Here is a 21317-nt window from a genome sequence, read left to right as displayed (position 1 = left end):
TGTCTTTATAAAATCAAAATTTATTTGAGCAAAAGATAAAAATACTGGTTACACAATGATTAATATTTGTAGCAAAATATCAAAAGGTTACAGGTTATAATACTTCAGCTTATCCAATCTCAACAGGGCAGTCCTGTATGAGTGGAGAATTACACAGGCTATTTACTATGTAAGCAGTTCAAGCAATAGATATAAAAATAACTTGTCATCATCCAAGCTATTCAAGTTAAGATAATACAACAGAGCAATTTAAGCAAAAAGAGTTTCAGTTAATAAACTGAACTGGAAGAGAGCTGATTTCTCCACAGGGATGCACACGGCATCAAAATAAAAAATGCAACAACTAACAGTCAAAAAGCAGTCATATTTATACGAACTGGGTTACATTGTTCCTATGCAGTTTCTTGTTTTTTTCTCCAGAGGAACTAAATCATGTGACATCAACCTTCTATTGCCTCAGTCGAGGCTTCTGGTGTCGACATTGTTCCCCATATATGAGCATTCTTCCGTCCTTTCCGTCTTCTGCGCTTCGGGCCTCTGTGTAAGTGTGTGCGTGTATATATATCTGGAAGTGTATTTGTAGGTTCATAATATCTTTCGAAATTCAAATAATTCCCTACAACTGTTATATCATTTAATATATTGATCATTCACCGTATTTGGCTTGCTGTCCGCAGTGCAGGGGTTCGAGGAAGCAGCTTCAACTCGAGCTTGGATACACCCCCCAGTGGGACTACTAATGCTCGGAGGATGAGTATAGTAGTAAGATGCCTAAATTATATTGATGGAGTTGGGGTGGTGGAGGGATGCCAAAACCGCTGATGCCAGAGCAAGGTGAGCGGCTGCTTATGAGAAAGATTAGATGGGTTCACTCCTCCCAAAATTACGTTGTGAACTTCACTATATTTTCTTTTCATAAGGGTATGGCCTTTATTTTCCTTTTGCTATTGCTATTGCTGCTAATGCTGCTGCTCCTAAGCCTCCTCCTACTACCGCTCCTACTCCTACTACCCCTCCTCCTATCACTGTTAGTGCTGTTTGCCCATAGTCTATCAGTTTTTGTTTAAAAGCCTCTTGTTCAATCCTTCTTTGGGCCTCTTTAAATATGTCACTAGTGTAGTGTTGTCCTCCATTGATCCTCACCATTTCATCAATCTTCTTCAGCAGTTCTGTGACCTGAGAGCGATTACTCGTGTCTTCATTGTTGAATGAGTGAAATCTGCCACCGCACTCATCAACAAGAGCCTTGAGATCATTACTTTCACTGATATATTCATCTAATGAAAGCCCCTTCAGATGATCAGTGTGAGTGAACAGAATGATGGTGTGATGAGAAGCTTTTTCTCCAAAGTTTTTCTGGATCCATTTCACTGTTTTCTTCTCTTCTTCTGTGAATCTCACATCCAGTCTGATGACCAGCAGAAACACATGAGGACCAGGAGCAGACATGTAGATGCACTTCACAATCTCTTTCTTCAGTTCTTCTTCACTCATTGACGTATCATATAGTCCTGGAGTGTCGATCACTGAGATGGTTTTATCCTCCTCCACTGCAGTCACACGTCTTTCACAGTGTCTAGTCATAGACTTAGCAGAACAACCTTGATTAAACACAGAGTCGCCGATGATGGTGTTTCCTGTTGAACTCTTTCCTGATCCAGTTTTACCCAACAGCACAATCCTCAGATCTGTTAAAGAGAGAGGAATTTAAAAATGTTATTTACGCTTTAAAAATGATGCTCAATAGGGGCCCTTTACTTAGTGGGCCTCAAAATTACATAAAATGACTAATAAGACAGAATAAGTATATAAAATAAGTTAATTAGCATTATTTTAATTTACCCCCTCAACAATTTTCCCATCAAAGAACCAGGGCTGCAATTGTTTTGAAAAACCTGGATATATTGTATGAGGTCAGCTTATTAAAAAAGTGAAATCATAATCAACCACCCCTTTAGGATAATTCATGGCCAGGTGTTGGTGGTTCTTTGCCTCCATATCGTGTTTTTTGTTTGCCTCCAATCAATGCACAACGAGCCATAGATTATCACTTACAAATAATTTACCTTTTTACGTGAAAATCTCTCAGAATTAAAATAAATAAAGCCACAAATGGCTAAATATGTACCCAATTTCAAATGCAAACTTTCTCTAGCAATCTTCTGTATCAGTCCTTTCATCTCTTCTTGGCTCTTCACCTGTTTCCTGAGATCTCCCTGGTCTGCAGAATCCTTCAGATAGATCTCATGGCTGTAGTTCTGTCCTCCATTGTTCGTCACCATTTCATCAATACTCTTTAAGAGCATTTTGATCTGGTAGGGATCACATTCACTTTTGCTGTTTATCACATGATATCTTCCCTCAAAGTAGTTCAGCAGCTCTTTAATATTTTCACTCTCAATGATTTGAATCCATTCTTTTCTGGATATTTTGTCTCTTCCAATAAACAGCACCATAGTGAACCTCATAGCTTGAGCCCCGAAGTTCTCTTGGATTTGCTCCACAATGTTCCTCTGCTCCTCTCTGCAAGTCTCCAGGTTTATGATATGGAGGAACGCGTGAGGAACAGGATCGGAGAGATTCAGACTCTTCATCATCTGCTTCTGCAGCTCTTCATCAGTCAGTTGAGGGTTGAAGAATCCTGGAGTGTCGATGATGGAGATGTTTCTGTCTTCTACTCTTCCTCTCTGTATCTCACTCTCTCTGGTTCTGCTTTCTTTAAATGCCTCTCGGCCCAGTATTGCATTTGCTGTTGGACTCTTTCCAGCGCCAGTGACTCCCAGCAGCACAATCCTCAGATCGATTAAATCATGTTGTTCATCAGGCTCTGTGAAAGAGAAAGTTTGTTGAAAGAATTAAGATTAAGTTTAAGAATAAGTTTGCTTTCATTTAATTATAAAATTACCTTTAATCATATTGACAAAACCATACAGTCATTTTATATTGAATTACAATGCTTTAATCTGTTTTTCGATTGAGTGTTATCTGCTCATTTTAGTGGAAACATAAATGTTGATCTGTCCAAATTGAACAGTCATTTGAGTGTTAAAACAGCCATGTTGATCTGCTTTATCAATGCAGAAATGTATTCTGAAAACAACTGCAATTACTGAAAAAGAATCAACTTAAAGTCAATGATCAAGAGCCCAACTAAATCAAACAGTGATCACCATAATGGTGACCTCAAACTAAACATTTTCAATTAAACATCAACATCTAAATAAGTGAAGCTGGTAATTTCTTGAGAAATGCATACTAATTTTAAGCTTATTTAATGCTATTGCATCTATACAGAAGGTATGTTATCCTAAGAAGAAAATACACAAACATGTTCAAGTAAAACTGAGTTTCTGCCTACTAATAAATAAAAATAATATTACATTTAATAACAAATCTTTCCAAAAAATGGAGACACAGTATTTCATTCCTTTTCAGGAACAGCTGGGAAACACTGAACTAGTGTAATAATATAATTTCAAGTATATTTGTCCCTTGCATGTCCTTATACAGAGGTGATGTAATGTGCCTTCTGCTAGTCCTTCATTGTTCCAGTGAACAGGTTAATAAACAGTAGGGGTAAAAGGTAATGTGAATATGAGTATGATATGAGATAAGTCGTTGCCAGACAGAATTCACACATACACATTCTGGTCTTTTTCAGCAGAGACTAACATGTGTTTGAAAGGGATATAAGTTATAACTCAGCCTGGATGTAATATACTATATTTTCCTCAAGATGTTGAAAAGGTTTTACTTCAGGTTGCTAGCAGTCATTACGATATGGCTTACAGAAGTCTGCAGTCATGGGTTCAGTGGAAGGCAGTTGTATAAGAGGATATGAGTGTGGCTGATGCAGAACTTGCAGTGAATTTTAGCAGGACTTCCATCTACTGGACATAGTAAGTAACGCTTTCAAATTAACTATACGTTTAACTTATTGAGGGCCTTTTGCACACTAGTGCATCACTAATAATAAGTTCATCCATTTTCTCCTTTACATGAATGTGACTGATGCACATTCTGTTTATCTCTATTTACGTTTTTTTTTTTTTTTTTTTTTTAAGTGATCATGTTTGTTTTCATGTTGTTCTCTGTTGTGCTGAAGCTTAAAATATTTTTGCATAAGAAAATGTAATTTATGATAAATATTAGAACTCAGCCTGCATACTGTACAGCAGTAAATACTTGCTATATATAATCAATTACATTATCACATCATTTGGAGTATCAGTTAGGGCATTAACACAATGGAACTTTTTCTGCATTTTACTTATGCACTAACATAATCATTTATTTATGTCCTCATATGTCACATACTAACATACAAGACAAAGAAAAACAAACTTTTTAAAAAAAAAGATTCCTCACAAGAGAAGAGGAAAATCAAACACTGACCAACACTGAAATGCTCATTTAATATCCTAAAACATCAGTAAACTAACTGATAAATGTTTCAAAGTAAATAGTCAAATCATTTAATGGACTTACTGTTGAGAAGATGAAAATCTGGACTACTACTTCTGCCTAGCACACACACACACACACACACACACACTGTTAGAGTATCTGGTGAACATTATGCACATCTGAAAACAAGCTTTTTCACGAATGGATTAAAATAGAACATGACAGAAAATAACACAAATATCCTGAAATCTGTTTACAGCTGCAGAACTTTTTACCTTCTATTATTCATGTGCCTATTTGTGTTTGCATTTATTTATGAGTGTTAATTTAGTGCATGGTTTTGATCTCATTTTAAATGAATGTTTAAGAGGAAAAGAGCAACTTGATTGTCAGAATCATAATGAACATGTAGACGTTACTGAAAATTTCATCTATTTAATACAAGGCATGATATATTTCTGTGCCATTTTTTGAGGCAAACAATGATTTTAATACTTTTTTTATTTTTTTTAAATGGAAGAGATATTACAAAAACACTCAGTGCCAATGCATTATGTTTGCTTCCAATTTATGCTAAAAAGTCACTAAATTTTTACTTTAATGAAACCTGCGTGTCAGTCAGTCTGTGGGACTCTCAGTTCTTAAACGCTCCTTGAAATGCATAATCCATAAATAAATCATTGCTTAAGCAGGAAGAGATTTGATTCTGATATATCATACTAGACACGTTTAACATGTTAATATTTTACAAATGCACATATTTTGTTGTTAATCCACACCTTACCAGCACCACCATGTTGTCGTTCTGCGACACGGACACGGAAACCGAAAGTAAAAATAACGAGCAGGAAACGAAACTCATCCGCGAAACTTACGGTGATTCATGACAGTCACGCGCCACGCGAACAGTCTCAAACACATTTAACCTTGTACGCACTGATCCATTTGGAGCGTTTCAAAGTTTAAAACCAGGTTAATGTCAAGTTTTTTTTTTTGGTGTGTTGTATGTAAACAACAGCATTGTAGTGTACAGTTTATTTATTTAGCCTTTACCTCAGATTACATGTATAACCAAATGATCATCTGAAAGTGTATGTTCTGCTCTTTCAATTGGTTGTCTCAGTTCATTTTTAGCACTAGCGATCACAGAGATATTCAAGCAGTTTAGCACTACAGATTTCGTGTTGTAGTTTGTGCTCACCTTTCTCTGAAAATAAGTCAGTTACCAATTGTTTCTCCTCATTTTGTTTTCTTTCCTTCTCCTCATTTTGTTTTCTTTCCTTCTCCTCATTTTGTTTTCTTTCCTTCTCCTGCTTTTCCTTTCTCTCCTTCTCCTGTCTTTCCTTTCTTTTTTGTTGGCCTGATTTGGCTGTCTTTGAGAAAGACATTTCTACAGCAGAAGTTTGCGCTCCACCAGATGTTCAGCTACTAACATACACAAAGTGCGTGCAGATGGACTAAACCATTTGGCGCATTAGCAAGGGGTGGGACGTGAGACCTTAGATAGTCTTTACTTGTTTTGTATACAAAATGTAGTCAGTCAATCAACCAAGTTATTCCGCCAATACACTAACTTTACATTTCATCTGACATTCCTTATGAAATTTAATTAGGAAATGAAAATATGAAGGTAAAATAAAATATATTGCAGGCCCTCTCTCTCCTTGGGGCCCTGGTAATCAGTACCGATAGAAAGATAGATAGACCCTGACTTTTTGTTAATATGACAGCTTAATCTTAATATATAAGCACATTTTAATCGCAATAACGATATCTGCCTCTCTCGATTAATTTTAAATAATCGCTGTAATATTTGCCCGCTAGTTATTTATCCTGAAACAGCTTTTTTTTTTTTGATATTTGCGTTATCTTGCATTGGGAACAAGTCTAGCAGAGATGGTCTTATATGAGGGAGATGAGAGGGTCTGTATCTCTTACCATTGGAGAAAGCGTAATGCTAACTTGATCATGTGACGCAGCTCAGCCTATCGTGTAATGGCAGTGAGGTCAGCGTTATTACAGTCAGTTTGGCTTACGTTAATCAGTTTCATGTGGAATATTAGCGTGTTGGTCTTGTGGATAAATGCTCTATATTTGGTGTTATATCGCTTGTAAAGTTACAGTAGGACTGCATTGTTTGAGGAATGTGCTTTACTGCGGAAAAAAAGCGTGAATATCTCTAGCTGCAAAGAACAAATCACTACATCATTAAAATTACATGTATGTTTACCATAATTAATTAAAAAGCGTTATATCATCATCATTAGGCACACAGTAGTTGACACACCATGTTTTATTTGAATTAAATAACATACAATATAACAATATTTATAATTAAATTAATCATTTTGTCTTTATTCATCAAAGTGCATAATATCAGAGTCATATCATATGCATACATGTAGTTAAAATAGTCATTACAATTCAAGTCTTATCATAACTGGTAAAACCTGAAAAAGAAAGCATCTGTATTTTTTACTTTCTTTAGACAATATACAATATCACTCAATATTACTATTAAATACTATGTACCGTACATAGTAATACAAATGCCGTAAATGAGTCCTGCCTGTCGTGACATTACCTACTCTGCTTTCCTTTATAACCTTTTTATCTTAGTAAAATCTACATATCGTTCCCAACACAAGTATTGTTTATGGTAAAACATGTTGAAGATTAGCGAACAGGCTGTGGATTACTTAAATGATCAGCTGTTTCCTCACAAAAGCGGTTTATTCAGTGTAGTGAAGCCTCTTCTCCATTGACATCCATTCATAAAACACGGCCTCTGCTCTCCGTCACTGCGTACGAGCGTTAGCATTAGCCATTATGCTTTATTTGGGCTAACGGTTGCAGGCTTGTCATCTAGTGGCTTAGGCAATAAGCACGTCCCAGTCGGGTTCGTCACTTATTGGGGTCCCCTGGAAACATTTCCGTTGTGGTCTGTGCTATTTGATTTTCATAAAATTGATCACTCTCTTAAATTTTTATAAGAAAGCTATGGCTATTTTTATGGGGATAGTCCCTTTAGTATAAGCAAGTGTAGCGGGTATTGAGAAAAGAATGTTATTGTTATGATTGGTTATTTCATTGGTTCATGTAATTTGTTATGGTGCAGTACCGAAAGACTCCAGCAAGGGGTGGGGCGAGCATGGACAGTTACTATCAGGCACACGGTTCAGGATGGCACAAGCTGTGATGACCTGAAATGAAAAAACAAAACAAAAAATGATATGTTCTGGAAGAAAGAAGTTAATTATGTTTTTTGCAAATGTATTTTTCATTTAACTTACATGAGGTAAAAAGGTGTGGTGCACCTTCAGCGCTTGCAGGAAGATGGCCCTGAACCTGGTCTTCATCATCCCAAAAGCACGCTCTATAATGGAGCGTGCCCTGGAATGATGGAGATTAAACCTCGTACTGGCCTCTTGTAGGGAGTGATGAGGGGGAGTGGGTGTTGGAGACACAAGTACCCTACGTCTGCGAGGATGAAGTGCCCTGGAGGAGGGCACACTGACCTCCTGTACAGTGGGCTGTGGCGGAGCACTCGTGCGTCATGCACTTACCCGGGTAAGCCCACGTAGGTGTCAATGAAGCGGCCCTGATGGTCACAAACAGCCTGCAGGATGATGGAGGGGAACAGTTTCCTGTTCCTGTAGAAATTACCATCAGGGCCGCTTGGAGGCTTGATGCGGACATGGCAGCCGTCGATTGCTCCAGCAGCTTTCAAGAAAGCTCTGTGTCTGGCCAGCCCTGCAAACCCACGGCAAACTGCCTCCAGGTCTTCTGGGGTGTTGGGGAACCGAATGACCTGGTGGCGGATGGCCACCACCTCCTCAGCGACCCGGTGGACAATGCGGTGGACAGTGGAACGAGGCATGTCAAACACTCCGGAGACGACCCTGTAGGATGTACCACACGCCAGCCAGAAAAGAAATAACAGGGTCTCTATTGTGGAATATTGTGGAATTATGACAGGTAACAAAATATTCGGGGCTTTACTAAAAACATTCGGGGCTTAAGCCCCCTTAGCCCAGCCCTAGCGCCGCCCCTGCTCTAACCCTAACTTGCTGCACAGCATTAACTCTAGAAAATGGCTTCGAATATGCTTTAATCACGGCCGGAGGAAAAACTACTAGTCATATTTAAAACCTTAGTTATGTACAAGTGTTATGTACTTAAGTTATCAAGAATAAATGTAAAGGTATTCTGCAGAAAAACCCTCCTTGTCAGGGTTTTTTTATATGATGTTTTTGCATTAATATTTCTGCTGCACTACTGTTTATGTTGCATTTTACTTCTGAATGTGTTCAAGGTTGTTAAAGTTAAACTACTTTATATACTGTTGGGTAGTTTATTGTACAATAATGCATCCTATAGTAAAATACCATGAAAGACTGTTCTTGTTGCAACTGTGACAGTTGTCGAAGATGAGCGTGAGAAACGTTTGTACTGGATTAAAAAAAAAAAAGTTTATTTTACTGTATTTATTTATTATTTTTCATTTTTATGCTTCAACTGCCTAAAAACAAAACAGGGTTGAAAACGTGTTTAAATATGTTCACCATGGTCAAGAGAATAAACTATATAAAAATTGCATCTTGGTAAGGTATAAGCCAACATTTGAACCGCTTTATGTTTATTTTGTATTTTCATGTCTCATTATATTATTCAAGTATGTTGAAACCCAATAGTTATCTACATTGTGTATTAATGCAATGCTAATTGACATAGCCTTTATCACTGTATAGAATACTATCAAATAATTTCTGCCTCATTCTGTGATACAGAAGGAAGTTATTTCAATCACGACTGAAGCTATAACACGATTTTGGAGTAAAATATGCTGTTATTCTCATCAATTGTATTTTGGCATTGTGCTAAGCTAAACCGGTTAGCATTTTAGCTGAAAAAAAAAGAAAGCAAAACACAAAATAAAAAACAGTAAAGATGAATTTGTCTGATAGCATATATTCAGATATATTTGTCTGATATTGCAATATACCGTTACCGTAAATCTCATGTTTACCAGACATTACTGGAACTTTCAGTGGGACTGGGTTTGATGGTCAGATGAGACCAAAATAAAGTTTTACACCCGGTGAATAAACCCTTTAAGTTTACTTCAAAAGCTCCATTCATTTATTATTTTGACCCCTCTCTAACAGAGTTTGTTTTGCTGTTAATACTCAGCTCATTTTCTGCTTATCATTAAACTTGTTATCAGTGTCAATATGCAGGGCTGCATTTCCCAAAAGCATCGTGAACCCAGGTTGATCGGGAAGACCATTGACACCAATGTTTACGGTGCTTTTGGGGAACGCCATGGCATGAGACCAAACCAAGAGAAAGGGCACGAGATCACTGTGACTTGTTCATAATAAAAAAAATAAAAAAAATATAAATTCGATTCAATTCAAATGTATTTGTATAGCTCTTTTCACAATACATTGTTTCAAAGCAGCGTCTACATTACAATTTAGAGTGATCTGTTATCAGATGTGACTGTGTTATGTACTTCAGTTATCAAGAGTATAAGTAAAGGTATTCTGCAGAAAAATCCTCCTTGCATTTATTAAGAAGCATGCTGGTAGAAAAGAGAGGAAGAAACATGTATTAGAAAGAGCTTTGCTGGAGAAAGAAGAAAAATGCAAGCATTACCGTCGGCTGTGTTGCGGACGAGGTTCAGGAGGCAGCATAGAAGAAAAGTCTGAAGAAGGAGAACAAAGAGGCGAAAGGCTTTACATTGACAGGTCTGAAAGAAATTCCCAGAACTCATGACACCTGAAGACTTCAGATTGGATAAGTTGTCTGTAAGAGACTGATAAATTATGAGGGGAATTTTTAGTACTGATGACCTTAAGGATTAGGAAATGTTTGATTGTCTGTAAAAGACTAGTGAATTATGAGGGGATTTCCAAAGATGACGAGCTCAAGAATTCAGATGGTCTATAAAAGGCTGAAAGGAGAAGATGAAGGAGACGCTGATTCGTAGGAACGGCCTCTCCGGTGTTTGATGCCATTGAAGCCTCTGATAGACAACACTTGTGAACAATTAACTTTTGATGTTGTTTTTTCTTGTGTTTTATATATTAGTAGTTTATATGTAAACTAATTAACCTTTAAATAATAAAACTATATTTAATTGAAACTAAGAAGCTCGCCTGCCTAAAGTCTTTGATTTCTACAAAAGTGAGCTGAACAGACCACAGAGAAGTCTTCTGACCTACGGATCGTGAGTATGAAAATTCAGATGCTTATGATTTAGGACAGATTCGACTTACTTTACCTAATCTGAGAGTAATCAAAATAAGGTTAGAAATATGCACCATAAAACAGATGGTTTTGCATTAATATTACTGCTGCATTACTGTTTATGTTGCATTTTACTTCTGAATATTGTAGTGTAGGAAATATAAGCTGACTGCACCTCCTTATTTAAGGCAGGAGGACTCTAGAGGTCACAATACTTGATTCTAGACAACAAATGTAGTTTGTAAAACAAGATCACAATTTTTATTGTTTCAATTCGGACATCAAGTGTTAAAACATATCAATAATAAAATTCACAAAAGTAGGAAATAGCTCTCCTCAAGACTGCAAGAGGGTCGGACCCAGGGCCAGACTGGGACACAATTTCAGGCCGGGAAATCCTACACCCATCCAGGCCATCCTATGCACCCAAATAAAATTTAGAAACACAGACAACCCTAATTTTTCCTAAATTACATTTATTGGTCTAAATACTTAGGCTGGGGCGGTGTAAAATAATTAAAGGCTTTCTCTTGAACGGTATCCTCACTTCCCTTTTCCTTCTCTTCATTTTCCCTAATATCTCTCTATTTCTCCCTTCCACCAGTATCATCAGCCTCATACACTAAGTAAAGTGGAGTACTAGTGTTATATATATATATATATATATTTCTGTATGTATGTGGGTCAATGACATGACGGGTCATTTTTTTTGTCCAAAGGCCTTAATGATAATAAAAAAACAAATATATAACATCCAAAGTATGTAAGGTAGTACAACTTGATCTCTTTTACTGAATCCAAAAGGTTTTAATTATATTTTACTACATATAAAGGTATTTTAAAGATTTTGAAGTGTCAAAAGGTCATTCGGTAAAACCGATATAGTAAATATTTAAATGGAATAATATTGTTTTTAATAACTAAAGGAACTACAATAATACAAATATAAAGCAGATAAGGCTATTTTTTTTTTTTTACATTTCCCCTTTTCTCCTTTCCCAGTGCAATGTGTTCCTTGAATATGTTGGAGTGTTTAGAGAGTAGACCAATAAATTATTACATTTATGAGATCTCAACATCAATGTCAAATCAGTTTTTAACTTTCAAATCAGTGGTTAAACCGAATGACTTTTTTGGTGACATTTTGTCCATCTTGTAAAAAATGACAAAAAACAGTGTTAATTGATTGTACAAACCACAAAATCTTATTGTTAACACCTAGGTAAACTAAAAAAATGGTTTCAAATATAGTTATATCTCCATTCTATTTTTTTACACTTTTAAAAACCTTATTCGTCAATGACCCATATATATATATGTATGTATAAAGTGTGCATATTTTTCTTGTACCTGTCTCTTCTTCACCTGTCACTTCTTTTGGCCTCATGTTACAAACAGAACTGTCTCCACCTTGGTGTAAAACAACCACCTTATTGTAATTTGTTTGCCCAGAATCTACATTTATTTTGGTAAAAAATCAAAGTATTATATTTAGGACAAAATGTTATTGTTTTTATCTTAAAATTACTTAAATATCCAACATTTAGCAACACTATATTTCTTACAATATGTTAAAAATAAAAATAATAATCTTATTTTGCTTCTACATGTCATTTCACTCCCTGGCTGAATCTGACGTGTGATCATTGCACCACAGCTAGTGCTAGGTTGACTGTCTCCACCTTCATTTGATTAAACAAATTTAAAAAAAGGAAAAAAGTTTTAAACCTCACAAATGGGCAGACGTAATTTTCTAAATTGTCTAATTAAATGTTATTGTATTATTTTTTGTTGATGTCTGCACTATCACTCCTGTCTCCCTGCTCCCAGTACCTACCATATAAATGTTAATATTAGTCTGCTAAATTACTAATGTAACTTTACACTAACTAATATTAATCTCCTTTAGCTTACAGTATTTTGAGTGACGATAGTAATAGGGGCGCTATACCGCTTACATTTGCTAGCAGTTCAATACTAAGTTAACGAAGAAAAAAGTACAGTATTTACAGATGAAACTGACCTGCACTTGAAGCCCTGAAAAGGTCAGTAATTTTTCAGCATTTTGATGCTTGTTCTCTGAGTGCTTTCTATTTCGTTGTCCTTTCCCTCTCTGCTCCACCTGGCCGTTTTCTCTCCATCATCGGGTGATGCTCGCATTTTCTGTTTAACCGTTTGGCTGAGGCTTAAAGTCGAATCGTAGCCTTGACAGTCAAGACTAACAGATTCATGATTTTAATTTATAATAATAATTTAATTGAATGACGAATTTGAAAATGATCACTGGTAAAGGTAGTACTATAAATAAATAATAATAATAATAATAATAATAAAATAAAAATAAATAAAAACGCTGGCTGGCAGCAGGCCAAATTAGTCGCCAGTCCGGGCCTGGTCGGGCCTGCTCTTATAGACCTCCTACCACCTGTAAAAGACAGAAGAAAACCCACAGCATACACCGCAAATAAGAAATAACCTTTAAGTCACCGTTTCAGTGCCAAACCTTCTGGTACACACCACACAGAAGTGCCGCACCACCCAAATCACCTATACCGAAGGAGGTTTAGTGTCGATGCAGGCCCGGCCCTGTACAAAGTCTCTGAGCGCTGTAACACACAAAAAGAGGAGAGCAGTAGCACAGACACAAAAAGCAAATGACAAACAATATTTAAGATAATCACATTAATCAATATCAAATAACAACAATAAACCACAATATAAAACTAAAATATACAAGAAACAGTGGCTGGTCTGCCCCTTTAACAATGAAGGAAACATGCATGTACACATAGATACAGCCCATAAGTTTAATGATAAGCAGAAAAGGAGCTGAGTATTAACAGCAAAACAAACTCTGTCAGAGGGGAGTGAAAATAATAAATGAAGGGAGCTTTTGAAGTAAACTTAAAGGGTTTATTCACTGGGTGTAAAGCCAAACAAAACATAGCCTACTTTAGCTAAAGTACAACTGCAGCACAGTTACCCAATCTCAGATATCAATCCCCAAACATGATCGATAAAAAGGTACTATAAAACAAGAGCACAGATATCAAATACATTTTCGTGTATGAATTGCATCAAACTCTTAAGCGATCGGCCTTAATAAAGTGTATACTGCATTTACTGTTATTCAGCATTTCAACATGGCCGTCAGCCCATTGAAGGAACCGCAGGGTTCAATTTTTGTCTGCCCCTCTTCCCAGACAGAGAATAAAAACCTCTCAAATAATCAGCCTAAAAGAAGAAAAGATCACGTAAAGATGGAATTGTGCCGTCAAGGCGCAGTCATTCAACACAAACAAAACCACACCGGACACCGCTAATAACATACCTATATGAAAGGGTACAGAGGCTGCACGTCGAGCACATCATCAAACACACGCCAGAACTGCAGAAACCTTAGCATTTTAGCTGAAAGAAAAGAAAGCAAAACACAAAATAAAAACCAGTAAAGAAGAATTTGTCTGATAGCATTTTTTCTATAGAAGTTTTCTATAGATATTGCAATATGCCGTTACCATGAATTCTTTTGGTCACGTTGTGTCAACAATCTGATATCGTGACAGCCCTAATGACATTAAACAACAATCTCATGTTTACCAGACATTACTGGAACTTTCAGTGGGACTGGGTTTGATGGTCAGATGAGACCAAAATAAAGCTTTACACCCAGTGAATAAACCCTTTAAGTTTACTTCAAAAGCTCCCTTCATTTATTATTCTGACTCCCCTCTGACAGAGTTTGTTTTGCTGTTAATACTCAGCTCATTTTCTGCTTATCATTAAACTTGTTATCAGTGTCAATATGCAGGGATGCATTTCCCAAAAGCATCGTGAGCCCAGGTTGATCGGGAAGTCCATTGACACCAATGCTTACGGTGCTTTTGGGAAACGCCATGGCATGAGACCAAACCAAGAGAAAGGGCACAAGATCACTGTGACTTGTTCAAAAGAAAAATAAAATAAAAATAAATTCAATTCAAATTTATTTGTCAAGTGCTTTTCAAAATACAGATCGTTTCAAATCAGCTTTACTGAAAATGCATTTGATACATTACAATTTTAGAGTGATCTCTTATCAGAGGTATACGGTGGCCGAGAGGTGCAAAACAAATCACAATTACAAAAACAAAATAACAATTCAGAAAACACAACGACATTTCAGAAAACACGACGACAATTCAGAAAAAACGGAAAAGGTAGGTATATTTTGAGAATGACGTACTTATCGCTGAATGGACGAGATACCTGTCAATCAAGCCAGAACCGGGAATCCAGCGATACTGTCTGGAAGTACCTTTAGAAACAAATCGTACCCATCAACGTGCCAAAGATAGTTCGGTCACATGGAGTGATAGGTACGCCTAACGAATCTACGACGTGTCCTTGTTCTGTCCCTGGTGGGTTGAGTTCTTGCAGCAGCCGCATCTGTCATCACGTTTAACACGCAACTTCTGCAGAAGTAGGCTACTAACCACATTGTCCGGTAGCCGAACAACTGTCCTGGTCGACACAGCTTTTACTGTAATGTCGTGGTATGTCGAAAAATGAAATAAAAGAGAGCATTGCAGTGATGGCTTCTTTGTTGGTGTATTTACTCAGAATGAAGCATAAGAGAATATGCATAACAAAAGCTCAAAACATACAATCTCAACATGTATATCACTTTTTTTACTGAGTGACTTTAAACATTCCATCACACTAGAAGGAAAAATATGATCAACAAGCTATTTAACACTCTCTCTGTGCAGTTCTCATGCTCTAGCTAGCCCCAGAATGACGTGTGGCAGCTGGTAGTAACACTCTAATCTCATGCTTTTTACAAACAAAATAAGACTGAAACAACATCATGTACTCTCATACACTCAAATAACATAGACATAATGACCAGTTATAATGAATAGCAGGCTATCGCGCTAATCGCGAAACACTCATGCTAACCATGTGCTCAGGCATACTAAACTCATGACACACTATTAATATAGTAAATATTATGTGGTATGTTGCCAGTGTAATGGGGTGACCCTTCTAGGGTCTTCCGTTCTGTGTAGGTGGATGGAGCTGGGTGGAAGTTAAGCTCACGGCCCCTTTAAAAATGCGGAGATCCCCTTTCACTTCCGTTTTCTCTTTGGCATGGTACGCTCACGGCCCTTTAAAAACGCGGAGATTTCCTCTTACTTCCGTTTTCCTTCCGGCATGGTACGCAGGCTGCATTCTTTTGTGTCGCAAGAGCAATCTATTATGCATCAAGCATTGAGCGCGTATTAAGTGTTGTAGACCTGCATAAGTTGGAAATCCCTTTTTTAACTTTTGCCGTGGGCCTGTGGATGTTCAATTGCATTAACATATATCAAGGTATGTTACTGCATTGATATGTTGCTGCAATTATTCTTTAATAGCGCCGTTTTTAATGATGACTCGTTTATATAGTGTGATCGAGGCAGTATTGGTGGTTTGTTCACCGTTCTCACCGAGGGCCAGTCAATTGTGCTGCAGGTAAGTTGATATGGTATTTTGTAAGTTGTTTGTTAATCAGAGATGTAATTTTAGATATAGTGTATGCGTGGTTAATGACCAAATTGAGTAACTATTTTTATAGAAATCTGCCCGCTGTTGTTTTGCTGCTGTGTGGCGGCTCGCAGTGGTGCTGTGCTGTGAAGACTGAAGAGGGTGCGCGCTCAAGTCCCACCACGGACTACTGTGATTTAGAAGCGCACACGTGTGTTGATGCGAGCGTGTGTTTGTGCGAGCGCACAGTTGTGTGAGCGGGGTTTTAGGTGTGTGCGTGTGTGTTGATGCGAGCGTGTGTTCGTGTGAACGCATGTTTGTGTGAACACGTTTGATGTGAACGAGTCTTTATTTGAGTGTGTGTTGAGGCGAGCGCGTGTTTGAGTGAGCTCGGTGTGAACGCGTGTTTGTGGTGGCGTTTGTGTGTATGGAAGTGTGTGCGTGTGCTGAGATGATTGGGTATTGAATTATTTATTTGTCATATTGATTTAATTGTATTTTCTTTAATTTGATATTTCTCTTTTTGTTTCTTTTTTTTTGTGGCTAATTGTGTTCTTGAGTACTGTGGGTGGTAATTGCCACCGTTCTTATCTACTGTCAATTCCTTTACAACTACGATGGGCTATTAGCTGCTGGGATTGGGAGGATTTATTTAATTCATTTATACTTTGTTGTTTATTGGTGGATTGTGATATTTGGTTATACATTTGCATGAAGGTGTGAATTGAGGTGGTTTGAATTTAATTTGGATATTTTGTTTTCATTTTTCTTTCTCTATCCCAAATGTGACTTATCCCAAGGGATATTGATATTGCCTGTCCAAGATCCAATTTTACAAGTGGCCACTTTATGACTTATTCTTTTCTTTTGTGTGAATGTTGTATTTGTAACTTGTGTATTTTTTTTCTTATAATTTTTGTATGATTATCCTTTTTACTACTTTGTTGTCAAATAAAGATTGTACGCATCTCTGTTTGTTTTTTTCCATTTATTTGGAAACCCTGTAGTTGGGAGCATTTACAAAACATATTCTATATTTTAGGTGGCAATAGCCTCCGCTCACATTTGGCGTAGTCGGGCAGGGTTTTGTACAGGCAGAGGTGTGTACTTCCAATCTTGGGACACTTTGTATGTGCTTGAATTTGGAGGTGTATTTGTGGTTTTTGTTTTTGTTTATTTGGATGTTTTTGGTGAGTGTTTATTTTACAGCGGCAAAGCAGCAGCGGGCAGTGATCAAGGGAAGCTTTCTCGAGACTGGCAGTTTGTCAAATTACCCGTGAGTACGTCTTTCAGGTTTATTATTATTATTTTGGTGCATTTTCCTAATGGAGAGTGAGTTGGAAGATCTGCGAAGACAGGTTCAGTCCTTGCAGTCAGAGAATGAGCAGTTACAGCGTCAAGCTAGTTCTGCAGCAGGGCCCTCGGTTAGTATTAGCTCTGCCTCTGATACACATGTTCGCGGTGTGGTGGATGCCCCCAGGCCCATGGCAGAGCGTGTCATTCTTGTCCCTAGAGTGGAAGGGATGATGAGGAGGTGTTTGAATGGGTGGAGGAGATTAAGAGTAATTTAAGGGCTCGAAATTTATCAGCAAGGGAGGAAGCTCTGTTTATTCTTGACCATCTAGGAGGTTCTGCCAGAAGTGAAATTAAGTTTAGACCAAGGGAGGAGAGTGAGGATCCAGAAAAGGTGTTTTCTGTGTTAAGGGAGTTATATGGGTGTGCGCACTCGTATATTTCCCTTCAGAAGCAGTTTTTCTCCCGTAAACAGGAAGAGGGGGAGTCCTTGCAAGACTTCTCGCATGCCCTTTTTGCTTTGATGGAGAAGGTGGTACAATGCGCTCCAGATGGCGTGCCTAATTCCGCTTCTTTACTCAGGGATCAGTTTGTAGAACACGTGATCGATAACAGCCTATGCCGTGAGCTTAAGCGTTATATCCGGCTCCATCCACAGTCTACCATTTTGGAGGTAAGGAAAGAGGCAATTAGGTGGGTTGATGAGGGTTTTCGCCCTGATACACGGGAAAGAAGTTACTCCGTTCCATCTCTTGCTACTCAGTATAGAGTCCAAGGGCATAATTTACCCTCCCGAGGTCGAGAGAATCCGTCTGAGTTGGCTGAACTGAAAGAGATGTTGAGGGCCCAACAAGAGCAACTTAATCAACTCACCCAAGGTTTACAGCAGTTGCAGTCACAGCATGTTTTTAATCAGTCTAGGCGAGTTAACCCTATTATTTGCAGACGTTGTAACCAACCAGGCCATATTGCCCGAAATTGTGTTTTGGATTTTCGTAGATCTACAGAGCAGCAGGCATCTTTGTCACAGCCAGGTAGCTCTCTGAATCCTAGTAGGCCGACGGAAAACTTCAACCCCCTGAATTGATGAGCCACACTTCAGGAGGGGTAACCGTTGGCTCTCGGCCTGCTGAATTAGGTGGGAACCAGGCCCTTCTTAAATTATTAGGTAACTGTCCTTCTGTCACTATTACTATGGGTGGGGTAGAGGTTCCCTGTTTATTGGACACTGGGTCGATGGTGACCACTATTTCAGAGAGGTTCTTTTTCCAGCATTTTGAGCCTTGGGGTAAAGAGAAGTTGCTTAGTTGTGGGTGGCTACAGTTACGGGCTCTCTATCCCAAATGTGACTTATCCCAAGGGATATTGATATTGCCTGTCCAAGATCCAATTTTACAAGTGGCCACTTTATGACTTATTCTTTTCTTTTGTGTGAATGTTGTATTTGTAACTTGTGTATTTTTTTTCTTATAATTTTTGTATGATTATCCTTTTTACTACTTTGGTGTCAAATAAAGATTGTACGCATCTCTGTTTGTTTTTTTAAAGGCCATGGATCCAGGATACTATGCATCCTGATAAAGTTCCCTTGGACTTTGGAATTAAAATAGCCCCACATCATCACATAGCCTTCACCATACCTAGAGATTGGCATGGTTTTATTTCAGTTAGCCTAAAAGCTGGTTTGATTTGCATTGAGAGATGATCTTATGGAAAGTACCCCATGCCAATCTCTAGGTATGGTGAAGGCTATGTGATGATGTGGGGCTATTTTAATTCCAAAGGCCAAGGGAACTTTATCAGGATGCATAGTATCCTGGATCCATGAAGTAACTGGCCTTTAAAAATAAAAATCTGCCTGCCTCTATGGGAATTTAACATAGGGGTGTCCAAACTTATGCACCCTGTATTTTAAGGAAGAACATTTATTTATTTACGATACATTATTCATTCACAAAGAAAATTGGTGTCCTTAAAGGTTGGATTTTTCCTATTTTTTTAAATTAAGGCATTAAGTTCAGTTTCCAAAAGATGATTTTTTATTCCTCTTTTTAGTCAACTTTAGCATGGGTGTCTAAACTTATGCATAGCACTGTATGTCATTCTCAAAATATACCTACCTTTTCCGTTTTTCTGAATTGTCGTTGTGTTTTCTGAATTGTCGTTTTGTTTTCTGAATTGTTGTTGTGTTTTCTGAATTGTTATTTTGTTTTCTGAATTGTTATTAGGGCCCAAGCCCTGAAAGGGCGAAGGCCCTATTGTTTTCGTAAGGATTATTAGGGCCCAAGCCCTGAAAGGGCGCAGAGCCCTATTGTTTTCGTAAGGATTATTATTATTATTAGGGCCCGAGCACCGATGGTGTGAGGACCCTCTTGGAATTGCTCTGTTTATTAGGGCCCAAGCCCTGAAAGGGCGAAGGCCCTATTGTTTCCGGTAGGATTATTTATTATTAGGGCCCAAGCCCTGAAAGGGCGAAGGCCCTATTGTTTTCGGTAGGATTATTGTTTATTAGGGCCCAAGCCCTGAAAGGGCGAAGGCCCTATTGTTTTCGGTAGGATTATTTATTATTATTATTATTATTCTTATTTTTCTGTCAACCTTTCGGGCACTTTTGAGACCCTTAACGTGCTCGAAAACTCTTGAAACTTTGCACACGGGTCAGAACCCGCGGCCATCAGGGCCGGGCTGAAGCTGGTACCCGGGCGTGGCAGGGGGGCTCGACAGCGCCCCCTTGAACGGGGTCCGAAAACTTGGTCCATAAATCAGACACGCTTGCATGTAATAATATGAAACTCGGTACACATATAGATCTCATCGGGCCGAACAACTTTCGTACTTTTACTTTTTACGCCAGCCCAACAGGAAGTCGGCTATTATGGGTTGTTTTGAAACGCATGCTGTGGAATTTAATGTACTCCTCCTAGAGAATTCATCCAATCGCCTCCAATCTCGGTCAGCATGAAGTCAAGACATTGAGGATGCTAAATTGCGGACGGATTTTTGATATCTCGAACGGTTTGGCCGTGGCAAGGAAACGAATTTATGGCGAATAAGGGACACAGGAAGTGTGTTATAACTTCAGCATACATTATCTGATCTTGATGAAACTTCAGCAGTGTGTTCGTTGTAAGAGGCCGAACACAAGGATGTGACTATTGTGAGTCAAAGTTATAGCGCCACCAACTGGCAGCAGGAAGTGTGTCACTTTCAAAATGCTTTGAAATCACTCTCTTATTTTTACCCGATTTGCTTCAAACTTTATGTGTATAATGTAGACACACGGCAGATGTAGACCTGTGAAAGGATTATTGATATCTTAGATACTGTTGCCATGGCAACGCATCAAACTTTAATATTCTTTTTTGATGCTTTTGAGACTCTTAACATACTTGAAATTGCATGAAACTCGACAGACACATCACACTTATTATCCAGTAGACATGGGCAAAGTTTCAGAAACGGGCGTGGTGAGGGGCTCAGTAGCGCCACCTTTAGTCAAAAATGGGGGCTTAGTTTTACCTAGAATCACAAAACTTGGTATGTATATTGTTCTTATCGAGCCGGACAACTTTCTAATTTACACTTATTAGCTCAAAGCAACAGAAAGTCAGATATTTTGGTTTGAATGTGATTTTTTGGAGAATTTTCTCTCTCTCTCTGTCTCTGAGTGTGTGAGGGGTGGGGGTGATTTGTCAGTTGAGTGAGATTTACTTTTTCATTTGTTTTTCAAGGTTTCTGGGGCTTTTGGGTCCCTAAACGTGCTCGAAAACTCTTGAAACTTTGCACACAGGTCAGAACCCGCGGCCATCAGGGCGGGGCTGAATCTGGTAGCCGGGCGTGGCAGGGGGGCTCAA

General features: G+C 38.2%; 1 protein-coding gene and 1 long non-coding RNA gene across 3 annotated transcripts; one reads left to right on the top strand and one right to left on the bottom strand.

The window, feature by feature from the left end:
- On the bottom strand, positions 1–6284 carry LOC307162628 (GTPase IMAP family member 8-like). Of its 2 annotated transcripts, XM_079878086.1 has the most exons (4): positions 5609–6284; positions 4489–4524; positions 2129–2827; positions 2–1688 (listed from the first exon to the last, which is right to left on the bottom strand). In XM_079878086.1, exons 1-4 carry the CDS (start codon positions 5793–5795, stop codon positions 931–933), a joined length of 1680 nt encoding a protein of 559 aa, XP_079734212.1. In that variant the 5' UTR covers positions 5796–6284; the 3' UTR covers positions 2–930. The 2 variants fall into 2 exon arrangements, with proteins under 2 accessions (XP_079734213.1, XP_079734212.1); XM_079878087.1 differs by lacking the exon at positions 4489–4524 and having other exon boundaries at positions 1–1688.
- Positions 6285–15845: 9561 nt separating this feature from the next.
- Positions 15846–16640, top strand: LOC307164027. The gene is made up of 3 exons (XR_013822192.1): positions 15846–16017; positions 16093–16158; positions 16262–16640. It is a non-coding gene; the product is annotated as an uncharacterized lncRNA (long non-coding RNA).
- The last annotated feature ends 4677 nt before the right edge of the window (positions 16641–21317 follow it).

Source organism: Squalius cephalus, assembly GCF_949319135.1.
Source record: "Squalius cephalus genome assembly, chromosome: 1".
NCBI classification, from domain to species: Eukaryota; Metazoa; Chordata; class Actinopteri; order Cypriniformes; family Leuciscidae; genus Squalius; species Squalius cephalus.
Note: the sequence above shows the minus strand (reverse complement) of the source record. Positions and strands in the feature narration are given on the sequence as shown.